This window comes from Capra hircus, chromosome 5 (assembly GCF_001704415.2).
Source record: "Capra hircus breed San Clemente chromosome 5, ASM170441v1, whole genome shotgun sequence".
Classification (NCBI taxonomy): domain Eukaryota; kingdom Metazoa; phylum Chordata; class Mammalia; order Artiodactyla; family Bovidae; genus Capra; species Capra hircus.
In genome coordinates, this window is record NC_030812.1 from 27,014,121 (window position 1) to 27,036,378 (window position 22,258).

Below are 22,258 nucleotides of genomic sequence, written 5' to 3' on the forward strand. Positions count from 1 at the left end.
ACGAGTCTCAGCGTCCTCAGGTGTAAAAAGGGGTTAATAATAGTAGTTCCCTCGCAAAGCTGTCATGAGAATTACACTTAGTGAGAGAATGTAGGAGCATTCTTAATTTAGTGACTGCCACATAGTATGTGTTCCATAAATGGTTGTTAATAAATCACTGTTACAATTATAGCTCTTAGTATTACTAGGATAGACTCTTCTTTCAAGAAGCTTAGGTGAGAGGGAAAGTAGAGAAGGTCTAAAAACTAAGGATAAAGAGTATTGCCTATTAAGAGAGATTTCTATCACTTAACTTCTATGCTTGGATTCGGGTAATTAACACTGACGGCCTCCATGGGAAAACCTTGAAATCTCAGTGGTTTAAGTTAACTTGAAAAGGGTTCATTTCTCACTCCCAGTCTAAGGCATCTCATGTATATGGTTGTGACAGTGGATGTCTCAGGAGCCTAGGCTGTTGTGTTCCATAGCCCTGTCACTTGGCATACTCGATTTCCAGAGTTACTAGGATAGGAGAAAAGAGAGATTCGAGAAGTATGCGGGCTGCTGACTGCCTCACTCTAGGAATGACACACTTCAATGCCACTCACACTTGATTGGCCAGCACGGCCCCAGTCTCCAGCCAAATCCCAAAGGAGGCTGGGAAATGGGGAGGAGCCAAGTCCGCTCGGTAAGCACTGGCACTGCCAACCTTCCTCAGTGCAGGGAAAGACATCAGTTACCGCCAGAAGGTAACTCCACTGGGTGGTGTTGGGCTGATGCTGGCCTCTGCCCTCCAGTCCACGCAAACAACTTCCCTTTGGTTTTGACAGTGTAGCGGGGGACATGTTGCTATAAACCAGATCAGTCTGCATATTATATTTATTATACTTAGGTCTCCTTCAGGTGTTTAAGGAGATACTGTAAATTTGTTTGGATTTGGAAATTTGTCTACTTGATAGTGGACTAGAGAAAACTTGCTCAGTATTTCTTAAAGTATATTCCTTAAAACCCTGATTCTTATATTTAGTCAAGGAGAGGGGCTCTGTGACCTGAAAAAAGCTATGGAAAGCCTTGAGTTTTTTTTAAATTATCACAGTAATTTATTTCTGATACTGGAATCAGCATTCTACTTTCTTCTCCAATTAAAAAAAAAAACAAAAAACCAACACTCATACTAACAGTGGGAAGGGGGAGGGGGAATATTGGAGTGGGAGGTACACACTTTCAGGTGTAAGGTAGACTCAAAGATATATTGTATAATGGGGGAAGATAGCCAATGTTCTGTAATAATTGAAAATGTTAAGTAAAATTTAAAAAACCTCACTTATAAAAATTATATATAGTTTTTATTACATTGAGGTATGTTCTTTCTATTCCTGCTTTCTGGAGGTTTTTTTTTAAAATCATAAATGGATGTTGAATTTTGTCAAAGGCTTTCTCTGCATCTATTGAGATAATATATGGCTTTTATTTTTCAATTTGTTAATGTGGTATATTACATTGATTGATTTGCAGATATTGAAGAATCCTTGCATCCCTGGGATAAAGCCCATTTGGCCATGATGTATGATCTTTTTAATATGCTGTTGGATTCTGTTTGCCAGAATTTTGTGAAGGATTTTTGCATCTATGTTCATCAGTGATATTGGCCTGTAGTTTTCTTTTTTGTGGTATCTTTGTCAGGTTTTGGTATTAGGGTGATGGTGGCCTCATAGAATTAGTTTGGAAGTTTACCTTCTTCTGCAATTTTCTGGAAGAGTTTGAGTAGGATAGGTGTTAGCTCTTCTCTAAATTTTTGGTAGAATTCAGCTGTGAAGCTGGGCTTTTGTTTGCTGGAAGATTTCTGATTACAGTTTCAATTTCGGTGCTTGTGATGGGTCTGTTAAGATTTTCTATTTCTTCCTGGTTCAGTTTTGGAAAGTTGTACTTTTCTAAGAATTTGTCCATTTCTTCCAAGTTGTCCATTTCATTGGCATATAGTTGCTGATAGTAGTCTCTTATGATCCTTTGTATTTCTGTGTTGTCTGTTGTGATCTGATCAATGGAACAAAATAGAAAGCCCAGAGATAAATCCACACACCTATGGACACCTTATCTTTGACAAAGGAGGCAAGAATATACAATGGAGAAAAGACAATCTCTTTAACAAGTGGTGCTGGGAAAACTGGTCAACCACTTGTAAAAGAATGAAACTAGAACACTTTCTGACACTGTACACAAAAATAAACTCAAAATGGATTAAAAATCTAAATGTAAGACCAGAAACTATAAAACTCCTAGAGGAGAACATAGGGAAAACACTCTCCGACATAAATCACAGCAGGATCCTCTATGAACCACCTCCAAGAATATTGGAAATATAAGCAAAAATAAACAAATGGGACCTAATTAAAATTAAAAGCTTCTGCACAACAAAGGAAACTATAAGCAAGGTGAAAAGATGGCCCTCAGAATGGGAGAAAATAATAGCAAATGAAGCAAGTGACAAAGAATTAATCTCAAAAATATACAAGCAACTCCTGCAGCTCAATTCCAGAAAAATAAATGACCCAATCAAAAAATGGGCCAAAGAACTAAACAGACATTTCTTCAAAGAAGACATACAGATGGCTAACAAACACATGAAAAGATGCTCAACATCACTCAGTATCAGAGAAATGCAAATCAATGAGGTACCATCTCACGCAGGTCAGAATGGCTGCTATCCAAAAGTCTACAAGCAATAAATGCTGGAGAGGGTGTGGAGAAAAGGGAACCCTCTTACACTGTTGGTGGGAATGTAAACTAGTACAGCCACTATGGAGAACAGTCTGGAGATTCCTTAAAAAACTGGAAATAGAACTGCCATGTGACCCAGCAATCCCACTGCTGGGCATACACACCGAGGAAACCAGAATTGAAAGAGACATGTGTACCCCAATGTTCATCCCAGCACTGTTTATAATAGCCAGGACATGGAAGCAACCTAGATGTCCACCAGCAGACGAATGGATAAGAAAGCTGTGGTGCATATACACAATGGAGTATTACTCAGCTATTAAAAAGAACACATTTGAATCAGTCCTAAGGTAGATGAATCAGTTTCAGGTAGATGAAACTGGAGCCAATTATACAGAGTGAAGTAAGCCAGAAAGAAAAACACCAATACAGTATACTAACGCATATATATGGAATTTAGAAAGATGGTAATGATAACCCTGTATGTGAGACAGCAAAAGAGACACAGATGTATAGAACAGTCTTTTGGGCTCTGTGGGAGAGGGCAAGGGTGGGATGATTTGAGAGAATGGCAGTGAAACATGTATATTATCATATGCGAAATGAATTGCCAGTCCAGGTTTGATGCATGATACAGGGTGCTTGGGGGGCTGGTGCACCGGGATGGCCCAGAGGGATGGGATGGGGAGGGAGGGAGGTGGGAGGGGGGTTCAGGATGGGGAACACATGTACACCCATGGTGGATTCCTGTCAATGTATGGCAAAACCAATACAATATTGCAATTAGCCTCCAATTAAAATAAATAAATTTATATTTTAAAAATTACATGCTTATATTAGAAAATTCAAAAATATTAAAAAATATTTAAAAAAAAGAATTAGAATTTCACTTCCCTGTTGAGAAAGCACTGAGTGGTGTTCACTCTGGTGTAGCAGTAGCACTAAGTGTATTCATGGATCCTGCAGTAAGATGCTTCCTTAACTCTTTTTTTCCTTTTAACCCAGCATGGAATCCACCCCTACAGTTTTTTTCTACATGATATCTATTAATTTCCTTAGAACTAGTGTTCTGGGACAAAAGAGACCCACTGGCAAATCCTTGCTAAAGAGTTTCGTTCATGTTGGACTGCTGACCTCTAGTTTCAAAGGGTGCTCTTTCTGGCCCCATCTAGCAATCCAGGGGTTGCTGTCTCTCAGAACTAGTGGCAGAGATGGTCACAGGACCTGCGGTGACATAGTGAGCTGCCGTCAGGGGCAGGTGCAATGAGAACCCTGCTTATCAGGCTTCAGCTGCGTTTTGAGCTGCCCGTATCCTCACGTATCTGATGTCTCTGAAGCCTGGATGAGTCACTTTTGCCTTTTCATACTCTCTAAGGTGAGCCTGAGGGGTGAGGAATTATTGATTCATCCAGCCAGTTGACCCTTCACTGGAGGATAAGAAAGGGTCATTTACCTGTTCCTGCCTAGGGGTGGCCAGCACCTAACTCTGGGCAGAAATGGCTTGGTCTCAGACGGCTGAGTGTCTCAGCTTCTTAGAAGGTATCCAGGGAAAGGGAGACTTCAAAGGCTCCCTGTGAAAGCCAATTCTATGTAAGTCTCTCCTGCTTCAATTTAAGACCTTTTTTTAAACTCAGTGACCAGAACTTATAAACTAATTGTGTTCATGGGGTGGGAGGGTGGGGAACAACCACTGCCTAAAATCACGGGGCAGAGGGAGAGATCTCATGAAATAATGGAAAGCACAATCCTGAGTTTCTTGAATGGCCTAATGATCACCCATTCATAGTGATGTCCTCCCCTTTTCCAGAGGGAACGGACTACAGCATCTCCTCTTAGGTAGCAAAGAGAGCCCACCCCTTGCCCCCAGAACACCCCAGACTCCTCTATCTGTTTATCTGCGGCTGGCGCCACCTTCCAGCACTCACCAGTGTCCCCAGAGCCTTGTTCCCCGTGGGGTAAACACCTTGGCTGTTATTATGTTCTGTGATTGGCTCAGCGGAGGCTGTGTCAGTCATCTGCCCCCAGGCACTATCTGGCCGGCCCATTAGGGTCCCGAGGGAAGCTGAGGCTCCGCCGAAGAATAGAAGACACAACACGAGCTTCATCCTGACCTCCAGTCTGTTTCACATTTGTCCTGAGTGTCTCTGATGCCAAGGCCTTGGCTGAACCCGGGGGAGCAGGGGGGGAAGGACCTTAATCCAGAGGGATCTGTCAATCTGATGGAGGAATGGAATAGAGCCCTAGGGCTCAGACAGACTGAGCTATAAGAGCGATGGAGCAGAACCCCCTGGATGCCAGAGGAGCAGGAGGGAGCTGTTTCTCAGGGAAGAGAAGAATTGAAGGCAACTCCAGTTGGAAAAAAAGAAGTTGAATTAGATCGAAGAAAGAAGCTCCTGAGCTTACATGGAGTCAGGTTCTAGAACTGAGTTCTTAATTTCAGACTGGGGGCGTTGTCCTTGGCCTTTCCTGACCTGTTCCTGAGAGTCCATCATGTGTTGATCCAGAATCAGAGATGTCAGGGCAGCAAATGTCCTGACCAAAGTTTCCTTGATTGGAGGAATGATCCTCTTCTACTATTAAAAACAAAACATAAAACTCAAACAAACAAACCAAAGACAAATAAAAAACCTCCAAATCAAACCAAACAACAATGAAACAACTCCCAAACCTCAGGAAAGGCCGTCTTCCTAAAGTTCTCCCGTGCCATCTCCCCAGGCCGTCTTCTTCCCTCCATCCTAGATAACGTCTCCCCAACTCTTGTTCCAGAAATGCTTTTCTGGAGAAAGCTTTTAGCTCTGGCCCAAAACCATCTGCCAGCACTTGTGACCAGAGCTCTCACTAGCCTTGTTTGTCACAGTGTCTGGTCTCCCAGATTGAGAAGTCCCTGCAGACGGATCAGAAGTTTCTACCCTTGGAACTTCCTTCTGGGCAGACAGCAGAGGACAGACTAAGGAGGACTCTCTGGAATATTCTTGACCTTGTTCATGTCCTTCTGAAGCAGAACCAGCCTGGACATCTGTTACCGTATTACCCTGGCCCCTCCTCTACCCAAAGAAGCCAGACCCACTGAGAACTTCCACTGGAGATCTGGGCAGGGATAACCCCAGTGATTGCAGGGCAGCAAGGGGAGATAAGGCAGCCAAATTACTATAATGCAGGAGATAAGCTGAGCAAATGCAGGGTTTGGGACCATTTTATAGAGAATTCATGGGAGTTCAGGGTGGAAGAGACAAAAATCTCAGAGGGGAGATGGTAATTTCATAAATGGAGAACAAAGAGGCCCTAGGTGGCCTGAAAGATATTCACGAACTACATATTAGGCTGACTCCAGCCAGCCCAGCCCTCTGACTATTTAAGGACTGAGCAGGGACAGAAAGCCCAGCTGTTCTGCGCCCCTCGCCTGTCCACCCAGCAAGCAGTGACCTCCACCTCCCAGTCATGAGCCGCCAGTTGAACCTCTACCCCGGTGGGGAGCGCCTGGCCTTCAGCGGCTGCTCTGCCATCATCTCCAGTCGGGTCAGCAGCAGCACCGCCTCATTCCGGGCCAGCGGCGTCAAGGGCACGGCCACCTTCGGCAGCAGGAGCCTCTTCAACTGCGGGGGCGGCCGGCGCCTGGCCCTGAGCTCCAGGGCCGGGCGGGGCGGCTCCGTGCTGGGTCCCTGCATGGCCACAGGTGGTGGCCGCCGGGGAGGCTTCGTGGGCACCGTCTTCGGCAGCGCAGGGCTGGGGCCCGCGTGTCCATCCGTGTGCCCGCCGGGCGGCATCCCTCAGGTCACCGTCAACAAAAGCCTCCTGTCCCCGCTCAACGTGGAGCTGGACCCCGAGATCCAGAAGGTGCGCGCCCAGGAGAGGGAGCAGATCAAGGCTCTGAACAACAAGTTCGCCTCCTTCATCGACAAGGTGGGTGCTGGGGCGTCTACCGGTCCGTGCCTGGGTGACCAGTGTACATGCGGGTCTCACTCTGCCCCTGCCACTGGCGTGGGGACTTGGGCACGTTAGTTAGGCTCTCTGAACTTCCCTTGCCTCTTGTGTAAAATGGGCACAAGAAAAGCTCTAACCCCATAAGGTTATAATGAAGATGAACTGGATGTTTCTAAGGTGCTTAAAACAGTGCCTGGCATACCTTCACCCCGCCCTTCCCCTTAAAGAGGAGCTTCATTCCTTCCTTGCAGGAAAAGACTCAGGAAAGGGAGGGAGGTGTCAGGGGCAGGAGATGCATCCTGGGCCCCCTGAGGGCTCTCACTGCCAAACAGAGAGATGGATTTGCAGCTCCAGGACAGGGGGTGTCCCAGGACAGGATGCCCGGTGGGTGAGAAAGACCTAGAAGGTAGGAAGTGGGATAAGGATGTAAACCAGGAAGGTTTTTAGAGGAGGTGAGAGGAAAGGGCTGGAACAGTAAGGTGCTGAGGGGAGAAGATTTGGAAGGAGGGCATGTCAAATTATGTGCGTGTGTGTTGTGTAGGTGTGTGTATGTCCAGAAATCGGGGCAACAGAGAAGATGGCTCTGGAGTCATAGGCAGTGACCCCGCTGAATGGGAGGAGACAACGAATGGGCTTCTCTTGTCTCCACCTGGAAAGACCTAGACCATGAGGGATATGATACGAATAAGAGCTGATGCTCCTCAGTGCCTGGTGTTGACCCAAGTGGTTCTCATTTATCAACCTGTGATTCAGTGATCACTCTATCTTGCAGAAGCTCAAATTAAGATAGAGGGAAGCTAAGAAATGTGCCAGGGTAATAGAAGAGGCAGCAATAGTAGCCTGTGTCCCTCCCAACTGTACGTGGGAAGAGGAAGCGAAGTACTGGAGGACAGAGGGCAGGAGTGGAAGAAATAACTAAAGAGATTGGTAAGAAGAGGAACGTTGGCGTAGCAGAGGCCTGACGTTATTCAGTACAAAAATGAGAAACCTCCCGTCAAGTATGAATAGATTTGTAAAGATGTGATTGTTGTTCAGTTGCTCAGTCGTGTCCGACTCTTTGCAACCCGTGACTGCAGCACACCAGGCTTCCCTGTCCTTCACTGTCTCCCAGAGTTTGCTCAAACTCATGTCCATTGAGTCAGTGATGCTGTCTAACCATCGTGTCCTCTGTCATCCCCTTCTCCTGTCCTCAATCTTTCCCAGCATCAGGGTCTTTTCCAATAAGTTGGTTCTTTGCAACAGGTGGCCAAAGTATTTGAGCTTCAGCATCAGTTCTTCCAATGAATATTCAGGGTTGATTTCCTTTAGGATTGACTGCTTTGATTTCCTTGCTGTCCAAGGGACTCTCAAGGGTCTTTTCCAACACCACAGTGCAAAAGCATCAGTTCTTTGGCACTCTTTATGGTCTTCTTTATGGTCCAGCTCTCACATCTGTACATGGCTACTGGAAGAAGCATAACTTTGACTACACGTACCCTTGTTGGCAAAGTGATGTCTCTGCTTTTTAATATGCTGTCTAGGTTAGTCATAGCTTTTCTTCCAAAGAGCAAGCGTCTTTTAATTTTGTGGCTGCAGTCACTGTCTGCAGTGGTTTTAGAGCCCAAGAAAATAAAATCTGTCACTCTTTCCATTCCCCTGCGCCGCCCCCCCCCATCTATTTGCCATGAAGTGATGGAACCAGATGCCGTGATCTTACTTTTTTGAATGTTGAGTTTAAAGATGTGACAATCTGCCTCCAAAACCAATGAAAGAAACAAACCAGGAGTGATGTAGACTGTGTGTAAGAAAGAACATGCATATTACTAGAGTGACTTTCCAGTGCCATTCCCCAGTCGCTATTTCTTCCTGCTTCTCACTTCCCTTCACTCCAAAAACACCAGCATTTATAGCAAAAGATGCTGCCTTAACGACATGGTAAGTCATGGTGGCAGATGATAGACAGCATGGCTTACACCCACTTCCTGATTTCATTTAAAACTGGATCCTGTTTCTTGTCTTAGAGACAAGGTGGGCATGTCCCTCTGGCTGAGTCCACTCTCTGAGGAAATTTGCTCTTTCCTGACTCCCACTGCAGGATGACACCTTCTGATTTCTGGGGCCCTGTCCTCACTCTTGAGAGGCAAGAGCACTTGGGGGGGATCTGGAGGCTATGACCACCTTTGGTTTCCAGGTGAGGTTCCTGGAGCAGCAGAACCAGGTGCTGGGGACCAAGTGGGAGCTGCTACAGCAGCTGGACCTGAATAACTGTAAGAACAACCTGGAGCCCATCCTCGAGGGCTACACTAGCAACCTGCGGAAGCAGCTGGAGACGCTGTCCGGGGACCGGGTGCGGCTGGACTCGGAGCTGAGGAGCATGCGTGATGTGGTGGAGGACTACAAGAAGAGGTGAGTGGGGAGGTGGAGAAACACCACTGGAAGGTCTTGATTACAGATGAGGTTGTGATTTGGAGCCAGCAATTTTGTCTTCTTGAATCCTTTGCTGATATCATTACTACTCTTTCTTGTAAGGGAGGGAGAGAGATCTAGACAGGATGAAATGTAGGAAGAGAAAAGATCTACCCAAAATGGTGCTCCAAATTGCCCAGGAGATGATGTGCTCATTTTAAACACTGAAAATGGAAGAATGTGGGGCGGGGGAGAGAATTGTCTCAAAACCAGATGAACAACCCAAATGGCTTTGTAGCTCCTCCTGAGTGAGGTTTTCTATAGGGGTTGCCAGGACTCCTATAGAAGGAGACACCCTTCCAATCTCAGAACACATCTTAAAGCTAAGCAAAAATGAGTTTTTAAAAGGTTTTGGTTTTTTTCATGGTGAGGCATCTCCATGTTGCTGAATTCCACTATTAAAGAGAACAGGTGAGAGTGTGCTTGGACGGGAGATGGTTTCTCCTTCTAAGTTGAACCTATGAGGAGAGAGAGTGATGCCCCATGCTTGGTGTGATCTGATATTTTGGTGGTTTGCTTCCAGGTGTTAGGATTTTTGGGGATAGGTGACTTCTTCCACAAGGTGGTGAAGATGGTCGGAACTGGGCTTTTTTTCTTGGTTGACTTTTGATCTGCCCATCCATCTCTACTGAAGTCCCCCTAAAGTGGAACTCTGGGCTGAGCTTCGTATGGAGCCCCTGAAGGTGGCAGTGATGTAGTCCTAGACTTCTGAAAGCACACAGATTGTGGGGACAGGCTTAAAGAACACCTCCAGAGAGCCCCCTCTTTAAATATGTGTTCACACTCAAATACAGTTTCCAAAATTTTGGTTCATTTAACTTATAGAGGGCATCTACCATCTAGCTTAATTGGAAATCTAGCTTTCGTTGTGAAACCAGAGAAATAAGAGTTGCTTTCTATCAGAAAAATTGTGGCTTCATATTCAAATTCAAGTCAAAATTTAAACATGCACTGAGAACTATTTTAAAATCCACTCAGCAATAAACTAAGGGTGACATCTTGTACAGTACATTATTGAAAATATTAAAGGTTAAAATGATGCAGATTTAACATAATTAATACATCTATATTCTAAGACAAGATAAATCCATGTGTACTCTGTCATGGTTTAACTTTTAATTATACATTTTAATCTGTTTTTTAAAATTATATGTTATTTATTAAGTCCATAGTAATGTAAAATGCAGTTTTTCTTTATAAATGTTGTGTGTGTATATTGAACTCTGATATTCAATTTTTAGAAGTAAATGATGAGAAGTTATAATATGTGAATGTCATCAATTTTGATAGCCATCATGATCAAACTTTTCCAATGTATTTTATGAAGTAGAAAGATATAAGGTGCTAAAAGCTAATTGGTCTTCAATTAGCATATAGTTTTATTTTTGTTAATAGGATGGATATAATGTGATAACATGTAAGATAATATGAGATAAAATTGTGATGGAAACAACTATTTCATAGTATAACTTGATAGAAAGGAGTTTTAGATTATCTTTTGAATAACACACACAGAATCTGAGAAATCATATAAGCTGTTTTCTGTGTTTTACCCAGTGCAACTAGAAAAATCTGGCAGTCTCAGAAAATGTCCCACTGTTTAAATACTTTAAATAACCCACTTCACTAATCTGTACTACTTCAGCCATCCAACACAACTTTATTTTCTTGGCAGCCAGTGATGTGACTTAGGAAGTAAAAAGCTGAAAAGAATTGCTCGAGTTAATGTGTATGAAAAATAGCCCTTTTGGGGGCACAAATCATTTCTTTCCAATGCTCTATTTTGTTTGCTCTCACAAATATCCTGTATTATGTTTTTTAAAGAATCCTATTATTCTTTTTAAACAAAAGGCCGCGCAGATAGGAGGCAAGGCAAGAGGGCAAGAGGGAATGTGAGACCCCAGCCCCGCACCCCTTCCCCACCTTCCCCTTTTCTGCTTATATATTTATATTCCATCTACAAGACCCTGGGGGGAGGTGACGTGTCCTTTGATAATAGTAAGGGATGGAATAGTGAGATCTTTAAGTGAAATGATCAGTGCTCTTGACCCTCCAAGCCACAATATGTGGTGTAAGGAGACTATCTCACCCCCATCCAAACACCCTATTTCCAAGACCTTGCTTCACCTGTGTAAGAAACAGGCATAACTTACAGAGTGAAGGTGGGAATAGCATTTTGTTTGGTGCCTGCGAAGTTTCTCCTCCGGCTAGGGCTCGTACTAAGGTGCCAGCTGGTGGGGAGGGGGGCGACTTTTGGTTGTCACGAGGAAGGTGGGACAGCAGAACATGCATGATGTCTCCATCACAGATGCATTCCCAAATAGACACATTTTAGGGTAGCCTGACTATGAGCGAAGGAGCTGCACATCGATTCCTTTAAACCTGTCCTTGTCTCATCCCCTTTGAGAAGGCTCTCCGTGCCCTGAGGAACACAAAGCGCAGGTTGTGGGTCACTGCCTTGCAGCTTTTGGCACAGAGGCGATTGCTCACTGCTCAGTGAGCATTTGCAGAATGCAACTGTCCCACTGGTGACGCTCCTTTCTCTTGCCCCGCGCAGGTACGAGGTGGAGATTAACAGACGCACAGCTGCTGAGAATGAGTTTGTGATGCTCAAGAAGGTAAGAGGCGGGTGGGGAGGGCTGCAAGAAGCCTGGGGGCTCCCTAGGCGCCTGGCATGAGGATGTTTGTAGCAGGAGGAAAGGGCCCTATGGGTCGCTTAGTCTCTAGCAGAGATGGCGAGGATTCTAATGTCCCACTCATCTCTTCAAGCCCCTTGCCCGGGCAGTGTGCTGCTTCCAGAAGCTGTCCACTTTAGATCCAGGTGCAGCCGTGGCCCTGCACAGTGGTTGGTTTGCTCTCAGGGACCGGGCCTCCCAGTGAAGCATGGTGGAAGAGGAGAGAGCAGGGAACCTGGGGCTCCTTGTGGCAGGAGGGAGGGCAGGGGGAGAGGCAGGCCCCTCTCTGTGTTCCCCAGGATGTGGATGCCGCCTACATGAACAAGGTCGAGCTCCAGGCCAAGGTGGACTCCTTGACAGATGAGATCAAGTTCTTGAAGTGCCTCTATGAAGGGGTAAGGACCCTGCTGGGCTCTCTGGTGTGGTCTGTTCCTCTTGCAAGTGGTTTCTGGCCCTTGGCCTGGATGGTCACATGACCAAAGGTTGGCCAAGTACACATTGTCAGTACAGCTGCCATTTGCTGAGGCCCTACTATGTGCTGAGCCGTAGGGGTAGGCTTTGAGGAGACTGTGATGGAGGAGAAATGATTCCTGTCTTCTAGGAATCATAGTCCGGTAGGGAAAACAGCATGTAAATGGGCTTTGGGAGAGCAGCAGAATGGAGAAAGGTGAGCAAGATTTCCGTGGGTGCAAGGAAGGGCATGGACTCCAGCCTGAAGGAGCAGAGTGAGGGGAGACCTGGGGCTGGAGTTGTGCTAAAGTATGAGGGGCCCGGAGAAGTGGGGGTTCACTGGCGACTCTGTAGAGGACCAAGCGCCGCATAAGGAGTTCAGACTGATCCGTGGTGGCTGTTGGTGCAGAGAGGGTGGGTGGTGTGGGAGGAGTCCTGCAGGTGTGACGGAGAGGGCAGTCCCATGCTGGGTGGAAAGCTCCATGTTTTCATCTCACACCCACAGGCCTGAGCACTGCAGGCCTCTGCTGAAGGCAGAGCTCATGTGCCGAGGAGGGGCGGGAAGGGGAAGCAGGGGATTTGCTGGAGAGGATCAAGAAAAGGGGCCCCCCCCACCTTCGGAACCTTTAGCTGACTCCCCTCCCCTAACTGTCCTCCAGGAGATCGCTCAGATCCAGTCCCACATCAGCGACACGTCCGTCATCCTGTCCATGGACAACAACCGCGACCTTGACCTGGACAGCATCATCGCCCAGGTCCGTGCCCAGTACGAGGAGATTGCCCTGAAGAGCAAGGCTGAGGCCGAGGCGCTGTACCAGACCAAGGTGAGCTGAGGCCCAGAGACCACAGCTGCCACCCTGTCATCATGCACGCACCTGTGTACTTGCACGTGCGTGTGCATGTGTGTTGGGGCTGGGCAGAGACTTCCTGCTTCTTGGAGTTGGGCCTTGTGGAAATGCCTTCCTGCGGTCCAGAGAGATCCACCACAGCCGTGGCAGGTACTGGGGGCCGTGTGTGGGCTTAGCCCTTCCCTCGCCAAGGCCCTTGCTGGCAGCTGAGGCCACATCAGTCACAGCATCAATAAGATTCTGAAGCCGTTTCGGTGGACCATCCACTATCTCAGCTTTCCTTCTGTTTCCAACTTTGTCAAAACGAAGACAGGAAGTTCAGGTTTGAGAAAGCGAGGATCCTGTTGAACTGGGGCCGGGTCTTCCTATCCGGAAGGAAAGGGTTGTCTTTCTCCCCCTCCCTCTCCCCTCTTCCCTCCTCCTCCTGTGCCTGCGCTGCTTAGATAAAGAGAATGGTGCCCCGTCACTCTCCCTCTCCTCCAGCACCCTAAGGGCTGAATTCTCAACTGTCCTGTGCTCTTCATCTCTTGTCCCCCAATCTCAGATCCAGGAGCTGCAAGCCACAGCGGGCCAGCACGGGGATGACCTCAAACTCACCAAGGCTGAGATCTCAGATCTCAACCGGATGATCCAGAGGATCCGCTCGGAGATTGGGAACGTGAAGAAGCAGGTGGGTTCTATGAAAGGAGTCAGCTGACGGCACTCATTGGTTTGAGACCAATTATGGTTTGGTACAGTCAGAATGAGAGCAGTTGTACCAGACTATACAAATGAGAAGAGCATCCTGCCCCTCCCAGTACCGTGAGGATCTTGCACCAGTCTGTATGAAGCTCATTATTACAAAGGGTAAAACAAGATCTCTCAGGAGAGAACAGTAGGAATCCATATGGAAGGGTGTAGCATCCTTTGTTGCGCATCACACTCCCTAAGTGCTGCAGGGCTTCCAAGGAGCTCTGGATAAATGAGGACCCGAGTGAGGCTTCCTGTAGGAGGTGGATTACCTCGGGATGGAAGGCAGAAAGGAGAGGGAAGGGGGTCTGGTGAAGGAACCCACAGTAGCAGTGGATGTGAGGTTGGCATGTGTGCTAGAAGAAAAGACGCCCACCCTGAGCAGAAGGTCCATGATGGGTGGGTGGCAGGGAGCAGGACACCCCTAGGTAAGAATGGGTGGATTATGGGCAGTCTTCAAAGAGGGCAGTGGACCTTAGACCCATTGCAGTTGGTGAAAGGGTTTGGAAATTTCCCATGATGAATCTGTGCCAGAGGAAGGAGAGCCAGCAGTGGATTTTAGAATTTTAGAAGAGAGTGGAGAAGGAAGACGCCACCCAACCCTGACCCCCGCCACACACACACCCAACACTAGTCTTGGCATGGGGCTCTGCTCAGTGTTTGCCCTTTCCTGTGGTTGTCTGTGGGGGGCAGTATGCTGAACATAGCCCATAGGAACACAATATGAGGCCACGCTTATGATTCCAAAGCAAGCAAACTCATGAATCTCCCAAAGTTTGTGGGGTTTGGTGGAAGGATTTAAGGTCTCAGCTTCCTAGGCAAGTCAAGTTCCCTATCTCCTTCCCTCCTCTGCCCTGCTTGTGCATGGGCATGTGTGCACACACACACACACACCCCTCCTCCAACAGTGGAAAGAAAAAAGATAGACTAATTAAGAAACTATGGTATTTTTATTTAATCAAATTCTGCATAAATGAAAGAAAAACACAAGGTGTTTGAAGCTACTTTTGGTACCCAGTTAGTCTATTTATCTGATAAAATGCTCTGTGTACCAGTTTAGGCAAACTTATTACCAGAAAATGACATTTGTGATGAAAAGGCCACCGTGCTTTGGAGGTCAGGGGAGATGTCCTCCTCGGGGAGCCAGTAGGGTCACTGTTGATGCTTGGTCCCCAAGACAGCTCCTCTTGAGGGCTCTCAGCCAAGGTGCTTTCCTGCCTTTGGACCTCTCCACCAAAGAAGCCCACAGTTAAACATGCAGACCCTGCATCCAGTGGCTCCAGAACTCAGCTGCTAATTATTTCAAAGAAACCATTTCAGGTCCTCCTTTCAACTCATGCCACATTCACAAGACCCAAGCTTCTGGAGTTCCCCAGGTTCACCTGCAGGATCTCGGTCAGTGAGAAAGAACAGAGGACAGTTTGGTGGAATTTGAGTTGTAGAGTTTATTGCATCCTCCCTAATAATTAGGTCTCCACAGTCCTGAGGACGGTGATGCTTTTCCCTGGTTCAATAGCTGGGTCCTAGGTTTTTCTGCTGAGGCTGTGAACACTCACCCAAAACACTGTGGATGCTTGTATGGCTGGGGGCCTGCCTGGCTGAGGAGGGTAGCACCACCTGCATAGCAGTGAAAAGTTCCATTTGGCCTCGGGACCAGCTGCTGTCTTTGGGTTGAAGCAACTTTGACTCCAGAAGAAGGGGACAGATCCTTAGATCCCACCAAAGCCTAACCCAGTGACTGGCAAACACGCTTATGACTGAAAGGCTCAAAACAACCCTCCATCTGCCCAGCTTCCCCTGGATGCAGTGCTGAGGCCCACCTGCAATTTGCTTCTGCAAGTAACACCTAAAAGTGAAGTTTGTAAACTAGTAAAACCTGATAGTTATGCAAAAGTATTATTGGAAGCTGTTGCCTTGTAGCATGAGTCTCTGTGCAATTTGGGAGGCCAGATCCTCTGTGGGGTAGGATTATTGGATAGACATTTTATTAATAGGAACTTGATCGGTCTCTATTTTTTTTCCACTATTTATAGTATCTCCCAAGATATCTTTTACACTATGGGACAGAATTAAGGCCAGTGACCCAGAGACTTTTAGGGTTGGTAGAATTTTTAAGGTTGGCAGAACAGGCGATGTTATAGACTAGGAGGGAGACGATGGAGCCATGTGCCCAGCTGGCCACCTTCTCAATCAATAACTTTCCCCTCCTCTCTCCCAAGATAAGGACACTCCACCTTTACATGCCATAGCGTGAGCTGGACTGAACTGTTCCTGGAGTTAGGGGGAAGGACAGATTCTAGACATCACCTCTAGTGATGTTCAGAAAACGGGAAAACCAGAAGGACCTCAAAGCATTTACCACAAATCAGGATCAAAAGAAGGGAGGTCTTCTGAGCAGGATCTCAGAGCTATGCTCTGACTCAAAGCACTGAACCCATTTGCCCCTCAGTGCTCCAACCTGGAGATGGCCATCGCCGATGCTGAGCAGCGGGGCGACTGTGCCCTGAAGGACGCCCGGGCCAAGCTGGATGAGCTGGAGGCCGCCCTGCTCCAAGCCAAGGAAGAGCTGGCCAGGATGATGCGTGAGTACCAGGAGCTGATGAGCACCAAGCTGGCCCTGGACATGGAGATCGCCACCTACCGCAAGCTGCTGGAGGGCGAGGAGTGCAGGTGAGGGGGAGGATGTCTTTTGTTTGGAGCATTATCTCCGTGCTTTAGTAGGAAGGTTGAGGGCAAACAGTTTGGTTTTGTTCAGGTCCTACTGAGGTGAAACTATTAAAATGGTTTTGACATGGTGCGGTAAGAAAGACCAGAGTTAGACAGCAAGAAGGACAAGACGGTAAACATCCCAAAGAGGTGGCAGGGGAAGAATTGAAGACATTGAGAAATAGAGCATCCCTGGCCCTTCATGATTCATTCTTGAGGCGAGTGGGAGGGGCAAGACGGTCTCCAAGCGTCACCTAGGTTCAAGGTTGCTCTGGCAAAGCCTAAGGCCCAGCGAGGATGTGAGCTCACTCCTCTTAATTGTCTCGGACCAAAGGCATAACTAGTTGGAAGCAGGAGCACAATTATCCCACACATCAGATAATCCCAAAGCCACTTTGATGGGGAGGCTGACTCCCTGCGGCAGACTGTTTGTCTTAGCTCTCTGTTTCTTGAGAGGTCCCACTCAGGTGTTTGGGAAGAAAGAAGGCTGGGCTGGAGTGGAAGGCACGTCTGAGAGGAGAAGCTGATTCACAGAGGTATCTCCCTGGATTGAAGAGGTTTAGGGAGGTTTATCTGATTTTTTCTTTCCCTCTGCAGGATGTCTGGTGAATATCCAAATTCCGTGAGCATCTGTAAGTGTCTGCAGTACCTAGTTCTGCCCTTGGTCACCTATCAGAAGTCGAAGTCCCTCTATTTTCATGATACCAAAGAAAAGTTAGAATAACAATAACAGAGTGGGTTAAGGGGAGACTTAGGGGCACAAAGAGGGAGCTGGATTTAGTAACCAAGGAGAAAAACAGTATCGTGAAATACTATTTTAATACAGGTTATACAAAAGTATATACCTTTCTATAACCTGTAGAGAGATCAAATGATATCCAACAGTATATAGTCCCAAAGTCTACTGTAAGAATGATACTTAATGACTACATTCCATTTCTTTGAGGCCAGTCCATAAGAGAGGTACTAGATTGAAGTAAGAAGGAATGAGAGGAGCCTGACTGGCTGAATGATGGAAAAAGCAGAGATAACCTCCTGCAGACTTAAAAGCTAGAGAGAACGCAGGGTTCTATTGTAGGGTACTCCCAGCAGCCCCTGTCTTTAGCAGAAGCATCAGAAGGCCTCCTTGAAGTGCCTTTCTTCATCTGGTCCTGTCCAGATGGAAATTCACTGATAAAGTCTGCTAGTGCTTACAGTCTGGCATTGATAGATCAACATAGAATAATTAGGAAAAGGTCAAATACATGGGGTCAAGTACATGAAAAATGACCAGTGCTGATGAAAATCTCTTAGTAAACTAAAAATAGACAATGGAGGGTGTGTCTCCATGTGAAGCCACCCAAGGGGAGAGAGCTAGGGGAATGATCAGGATGTCCCAGGAGGCTGAATGAACCGGGTCTTTTCTTGCTGATTGCAGCCGTCATCAGCAACACCAGTGCTGGGGCAGGAGGCACTGGCTTCAGCATGGGCTTTGGTGCCTCGAGCAGTTACAGCTATAAATCCTCAGCGGTGGATGTCAAAACCAAAGGCAGCTGTGGAGGCAGTGAGCTCAAGGATGCTCCTGCCAAAACCTCAGGCAGTAGCTGTGCAACCAAAAAGGCCTCGAGATGAAGGGCAGATGAAGGCTGGCTCACGAGCAGAAAGCTGCAAACCTCACCCATCTCGCCATGTCCTCATCTCCTCTTCTGGGTCCCCTTCCCAAGTCAGGAAGTGCTTCCTCCATAACCACAGCCTTGGTCCCATCCCTGCTCCTTGTTCCCAGTGGGGTGATGCTCTGATGCAGGGCGTCCAGCCACAGGCTCTCTCTCTCACGACCTCCTCCTTGGGAACCTTTCTCTGGGTCACTGCCCTGTATGTAGAGATTACACACATCCCCAGGATGCTTCTCTGTGACTAGGGGCAAGCCCCTCTGTCCTCGTACCTTTCTGGGTCTTCACAGTCAAGGGGTTCTCATTGTCCTCTGATTGGGGTCATGCCCAGTTCTCTGCTTCTCTGCAATAAACGGTCAATAGCATCTGTTTCTCAGTGTTGAATCTGTTGCCCGGCATACTGACATCTGAGTTGCCCCATCCAACTTTTCTTGGTCCAGCTCCTGCTTCCTTCTCTGTCCCTGGTCTGATACGGATCTTTGCTGTCTGGTCCTGGCCAGGCAGACATTGGTTGATAGCTGCTTCTTGTGAACAGCAGAGATTTGTTACAGATTTGCCTCTAGGCAGGCTTGGGTCTTCCTGGGCACCTGGGCACTTACTCCAGGTAGGCCACACAATGGCCCTGTGAGATGGGAACAGTCGCCCCCCATACAAAGACGCTCAGGCTGCTGTGATCAAGGAGCTGAGTCACCCCAGGACTCAGGTGTCTGAGTTTCAGTGCGGCTTCCTGCCCCGCCTCCCAAAAGCTCCCACAGTCCCTACAACTGTCCCTTGTCAGAGTCATTCCTGCTTCTTCCTTTCCTCCTCAGTCTCCCGCACCAGCCTTGCTTTCCTCTTCTTGCAGCTGACTCTTTTCCATTCTCAAGTTTGAGGCCAGCGTGCCCGCCTGCCTGTGTATGCCTCTGAGCCTACTGTGTCCATGGGGCAGTGGCTCATGAGCTTTGGGGAGTCTGGCATCGTCAGGCACAGGGAATACAGGAGTCAGCAAACCAGCACGTAGAGCCTGTCCTTGGGGAGCTCACAGTCTGGTGGGCAGAGTAAAAATCAGCAGTTAACAAAGAAACACAAGATATGTCAGGCAGTGAGGATTTCTGTGAAGAAAAATTAAATGGAGTAAGAAGAGTGTTCTTTAATGCATGTGTATGCTTCTGTAAGAATGTTTTATCAGAAGCAGTTGACACAGTCGCCTTGAACAAGGTGCTGAAGAGCAGAGTCCTCTAGGGCAAGGCCACCTTCCAACGATGAGCTTCGTTTGAGGGTGAACTTCAGGGTGCCTGTGACCCCTTTTTCCCCTCATGATTCCCCAGCCTTGTACTCCAGTCTTTCTTCCTGGAGGCCAGGACTTTTCCCACCTCGGGACCTTGGCAAATGTAACTTCCAATCTCGAGTGCCCATGCCCCATTTCCTGAAAGCCTGCTCATCCTTGGTGGTCCAGCTGAACTGCCCCCTCCTGTGGGCATGCATTTTCTGGTCCCTCCATGTGGATTCCATCAAGTCATAAAAGCATAAATGAGCTGGAACGTTAGGGTTTGTGGCCAATAACTCCTTGAATCCCCACACCAGTATAGGCCAGCAAACAGAGGCCCAGATGGCTGAGCACTCTGCCCACGTTCACAGCCCTGATGAGCCGCAGAGTGGGGACCGGGGCCCTGCTCATCCATAGCACTGTTTCTGAACCCATAGGACAGTTGAGGCTCTATTTTCCTGGTGTCATGTTAGCTGCCCACAGGTCTGTCCCCTCCCCCGCTCCTCAGAGCCCCGTGTTCCGTTCTGGGGCTCTCAGCCTGGCTCCTGGTCAGCACTCAGCGTAACGTTTGCCACAGGTATGCATGGCTCCGTCTCACCCACCTTCACTGGGGAGGAAGAGCTCATGTAACGCACGTGTGTCCTGATGATTTGGCATGCAAGTGATGAAACACAGTTGTGTTAAGAGATTTGTGTCTTACATTCATCCACGTGTATGCTATTCATAGAATTTATCAACGAAATTGAGGCACTTCTAGTCTGGGCATACGCGAAACTGGATCTGCAGACAGCAGGCATAAGCCAGGACTGTGTCAGGCACATGCTGTCTTACGTCTGGCGTCCTGGCTGAGCGTCATATGTTTTGGCTTCAAATCCTGGCTCTTCTAATGGCTAATTGTAACTGGGTACAAGATTCTGCCCTTGTAAAATGGGGTTGATACAAGCTGGCTTTTGATGAGCTCTTTCTATACGCCAGGTACTACTCAGCACTGTATATCTGGCAACAGTGAATTCTTCCAACAACCCAACAGGTATTTTTGTTATAATGTGGACCTCACTCATGATATGCTGAGGCTCACAGGGTAGAATAATCCACCCAATGGCACACAGTAAATGGCAGAGTTGGGGGTCCAGCTCTGAGTCCTGTCCATGTTTGCCATGCACAATGCCTCCATACCTGCCAAAGTCCTCACTGCAGAGGAGAGCTGAGCACATGAAAAGGGATAATGTGAGTAATACAGCATCTGGAATACAGTTTGCAGCCAACAGATGTTGGCTGTTATTATAATCATCACTGTTAATGCGTGTTCACAGGGCCTTTGTGTTTACCAGCTGTGCACTGGCCCACAAGCAGTCAATCCAGAGCAGCACTGTGCCCAGAGACCTGACTCAGGTGGGCTAAGCGCGGGGCCAGGGCAAACACTGGGTCTATTCATTGACGCACGTCCTGTTCAGGCACCAACTGTTTCCAAGCAGGGAGAGTAACTCCTTGGTGCTGGTAATTTGTGCCTACACTGCCCTCTGCCATCAGCCCCAGGTACTGCACCTTCCAACGCTGTGGCTCTGGAGGAAAGACACTTAAAACCAAGACGGTGTGAGACAACCCTGGTCAGGCTCTGTGCCCACCGTGGAGCTGCCAGCTGGAGGAGATGCTGTTTCGCTCCCTGGCATGCCCAGGCAGGCCCCAGCCTCTGTGTTGCCCAGGCCCTGGCTTCTGTCTCCCCTCCTTCTTTCCTATCCCTCCTTTCACACGACTGGGGGTGGGTCGGGGCTGTGGTAGTGCTGGCATTGCCACAGCCTGAACCTCTTTACATCTAGTCAGGGAATTCAGGACCTTCTGACAGCTCTTCCTCGATGGGCTGATCCAGGAGTCCTGGGAGGGAGAGCTCCCATCCCTCAGCAGTACTGTGCCCTCGCCTCACCTGTACTATGTCCAGGCTCCCGTCCCGGCTGCAAGGGGAGCCCTCTGAGACCTCTCACTCTCTAGGCAAAGGGGCTTGGAGGACGATCTGGGCTTGGAGGCATGGTGAGGCACAGCCAAGGGGCTACAGAGGAAGGGAGGGATCAGAGCTGAACACAGTCTGGGAAGGCTTCCTGGAGGAGGTGAAGGGGACATGACTTGTTGGAGACCGGGAGTGTCTTAGACTTTTTAAGCCACCATTGGCAGCTGCTCTGAGGTTTGAGCTGTGCTTTGTCAGCTGCCTCCTGTTCCCTTCCAGGGCGGCTACCACCCTGTTTGTAGGACAAGCCCCCTGCTAAAGGCACCATCCCTCAGCCCTTACACTCACGGTTAGCAAGTGCTGCACAGGCCAGCGGAGAGGCGGAGGGTCTCCTCTCCTGCAGACCAGTTTCCGCCACCCAGCATCTCCCTCCTCACTTGGCGCACATCCACATCACGCCACCGTGTAAGTTCTGTCCTCTTAGAGGTTCATCACCGGAATCCCTCTGTCTTACTTCAAACCCACCCATCCTCTCTCTCAGGGATTCCAGATCCTTCTGGCTGAGACTCCAGATGCAGCCCCAAGTTCTAATTTAAAGCTACCCCCAACTCACTGGACGCAAAAGAGTCACAGCGTGGTGGCTGCAGGCTGGAGAGGGATCACCCGGTCTGAGGGGACACACGCTGGCAGCCGGCCAGTCGAGAGTCTGTTTCTTTTGCGGCTCATCATTACGCCTTGGGCAGCTTAGACTCGCTGCTCCTGTTTCCTCATGTGCAAAGTGCTTAGTCGCTCAGTCATGTCCATCTTTTTGTGACCCCGTGGACTTGCAGCCCACCAGGCTTCTCTGTCCGTGGGATTTTTCAGGTAAGAATACCGGAACGGGTCGCCATTTCCTCCTCTTGGAGGCTTGTCCCGACCCAGGGATCAAGACTGCGTCTCCTGCGTCTCCTGCA

The 22,258-nt window shown here is 48.2% G+C and overlaps 1 protein-coding gene across 1 annotated transcript; it reads left to right on the plus strand.

The window, feature by feature from the left end:
* On the plus strand, positions 6,074-18,485 carry LOC102177517 (keratin, type II cytoskeletal 72). Its single transcript, XM_013977167.2, has 9 exons — positions 6,074-6,597; positions 8,789-9,003; positions 11,621-11,681; positions 12,038-12,133; positions 12,848-13,012; positions 13,581-13,706; positions 16,215-16,435; positions 17,069-17,103; positions 17,889-18,485. Exons 1-9 carry the CDS (start codon positions 6,136-6,138, stop codon positions 18,080-18,082), a joined length of 1,575 nt encoding a protein of 524 aa, XP_013832621.2. The 5' UTR covers positions 6,074-6,135; the 3' UTR covers positions 18,083-18,485.

Bases quoted from the DNA above. Each gene is read 5' to 3' on its own strand.
- LOC102177517 (XM_013977167.2), top strand. From the start codon at position 6,136: ATGAGCCGCCAGTTGAACCTCTACCCCGGTGGGGAGCGCCTGGCCTTC. The intron at 11,682-12,037 runs GTAAGAGGCGGG...TGTGTTCCCCAG, and splicing joins AGTTTGTGATGCTCAAGAAG to GATGTGGATGCCGCCTACAT. The intron at 12,134-12,847 runs GTAAGGACCCTG...ACTGTCCTCCAG, and splicing joins TGAAGTGCCTCTATGAAGGG to GAGATCGCTCAGATCCAGTC.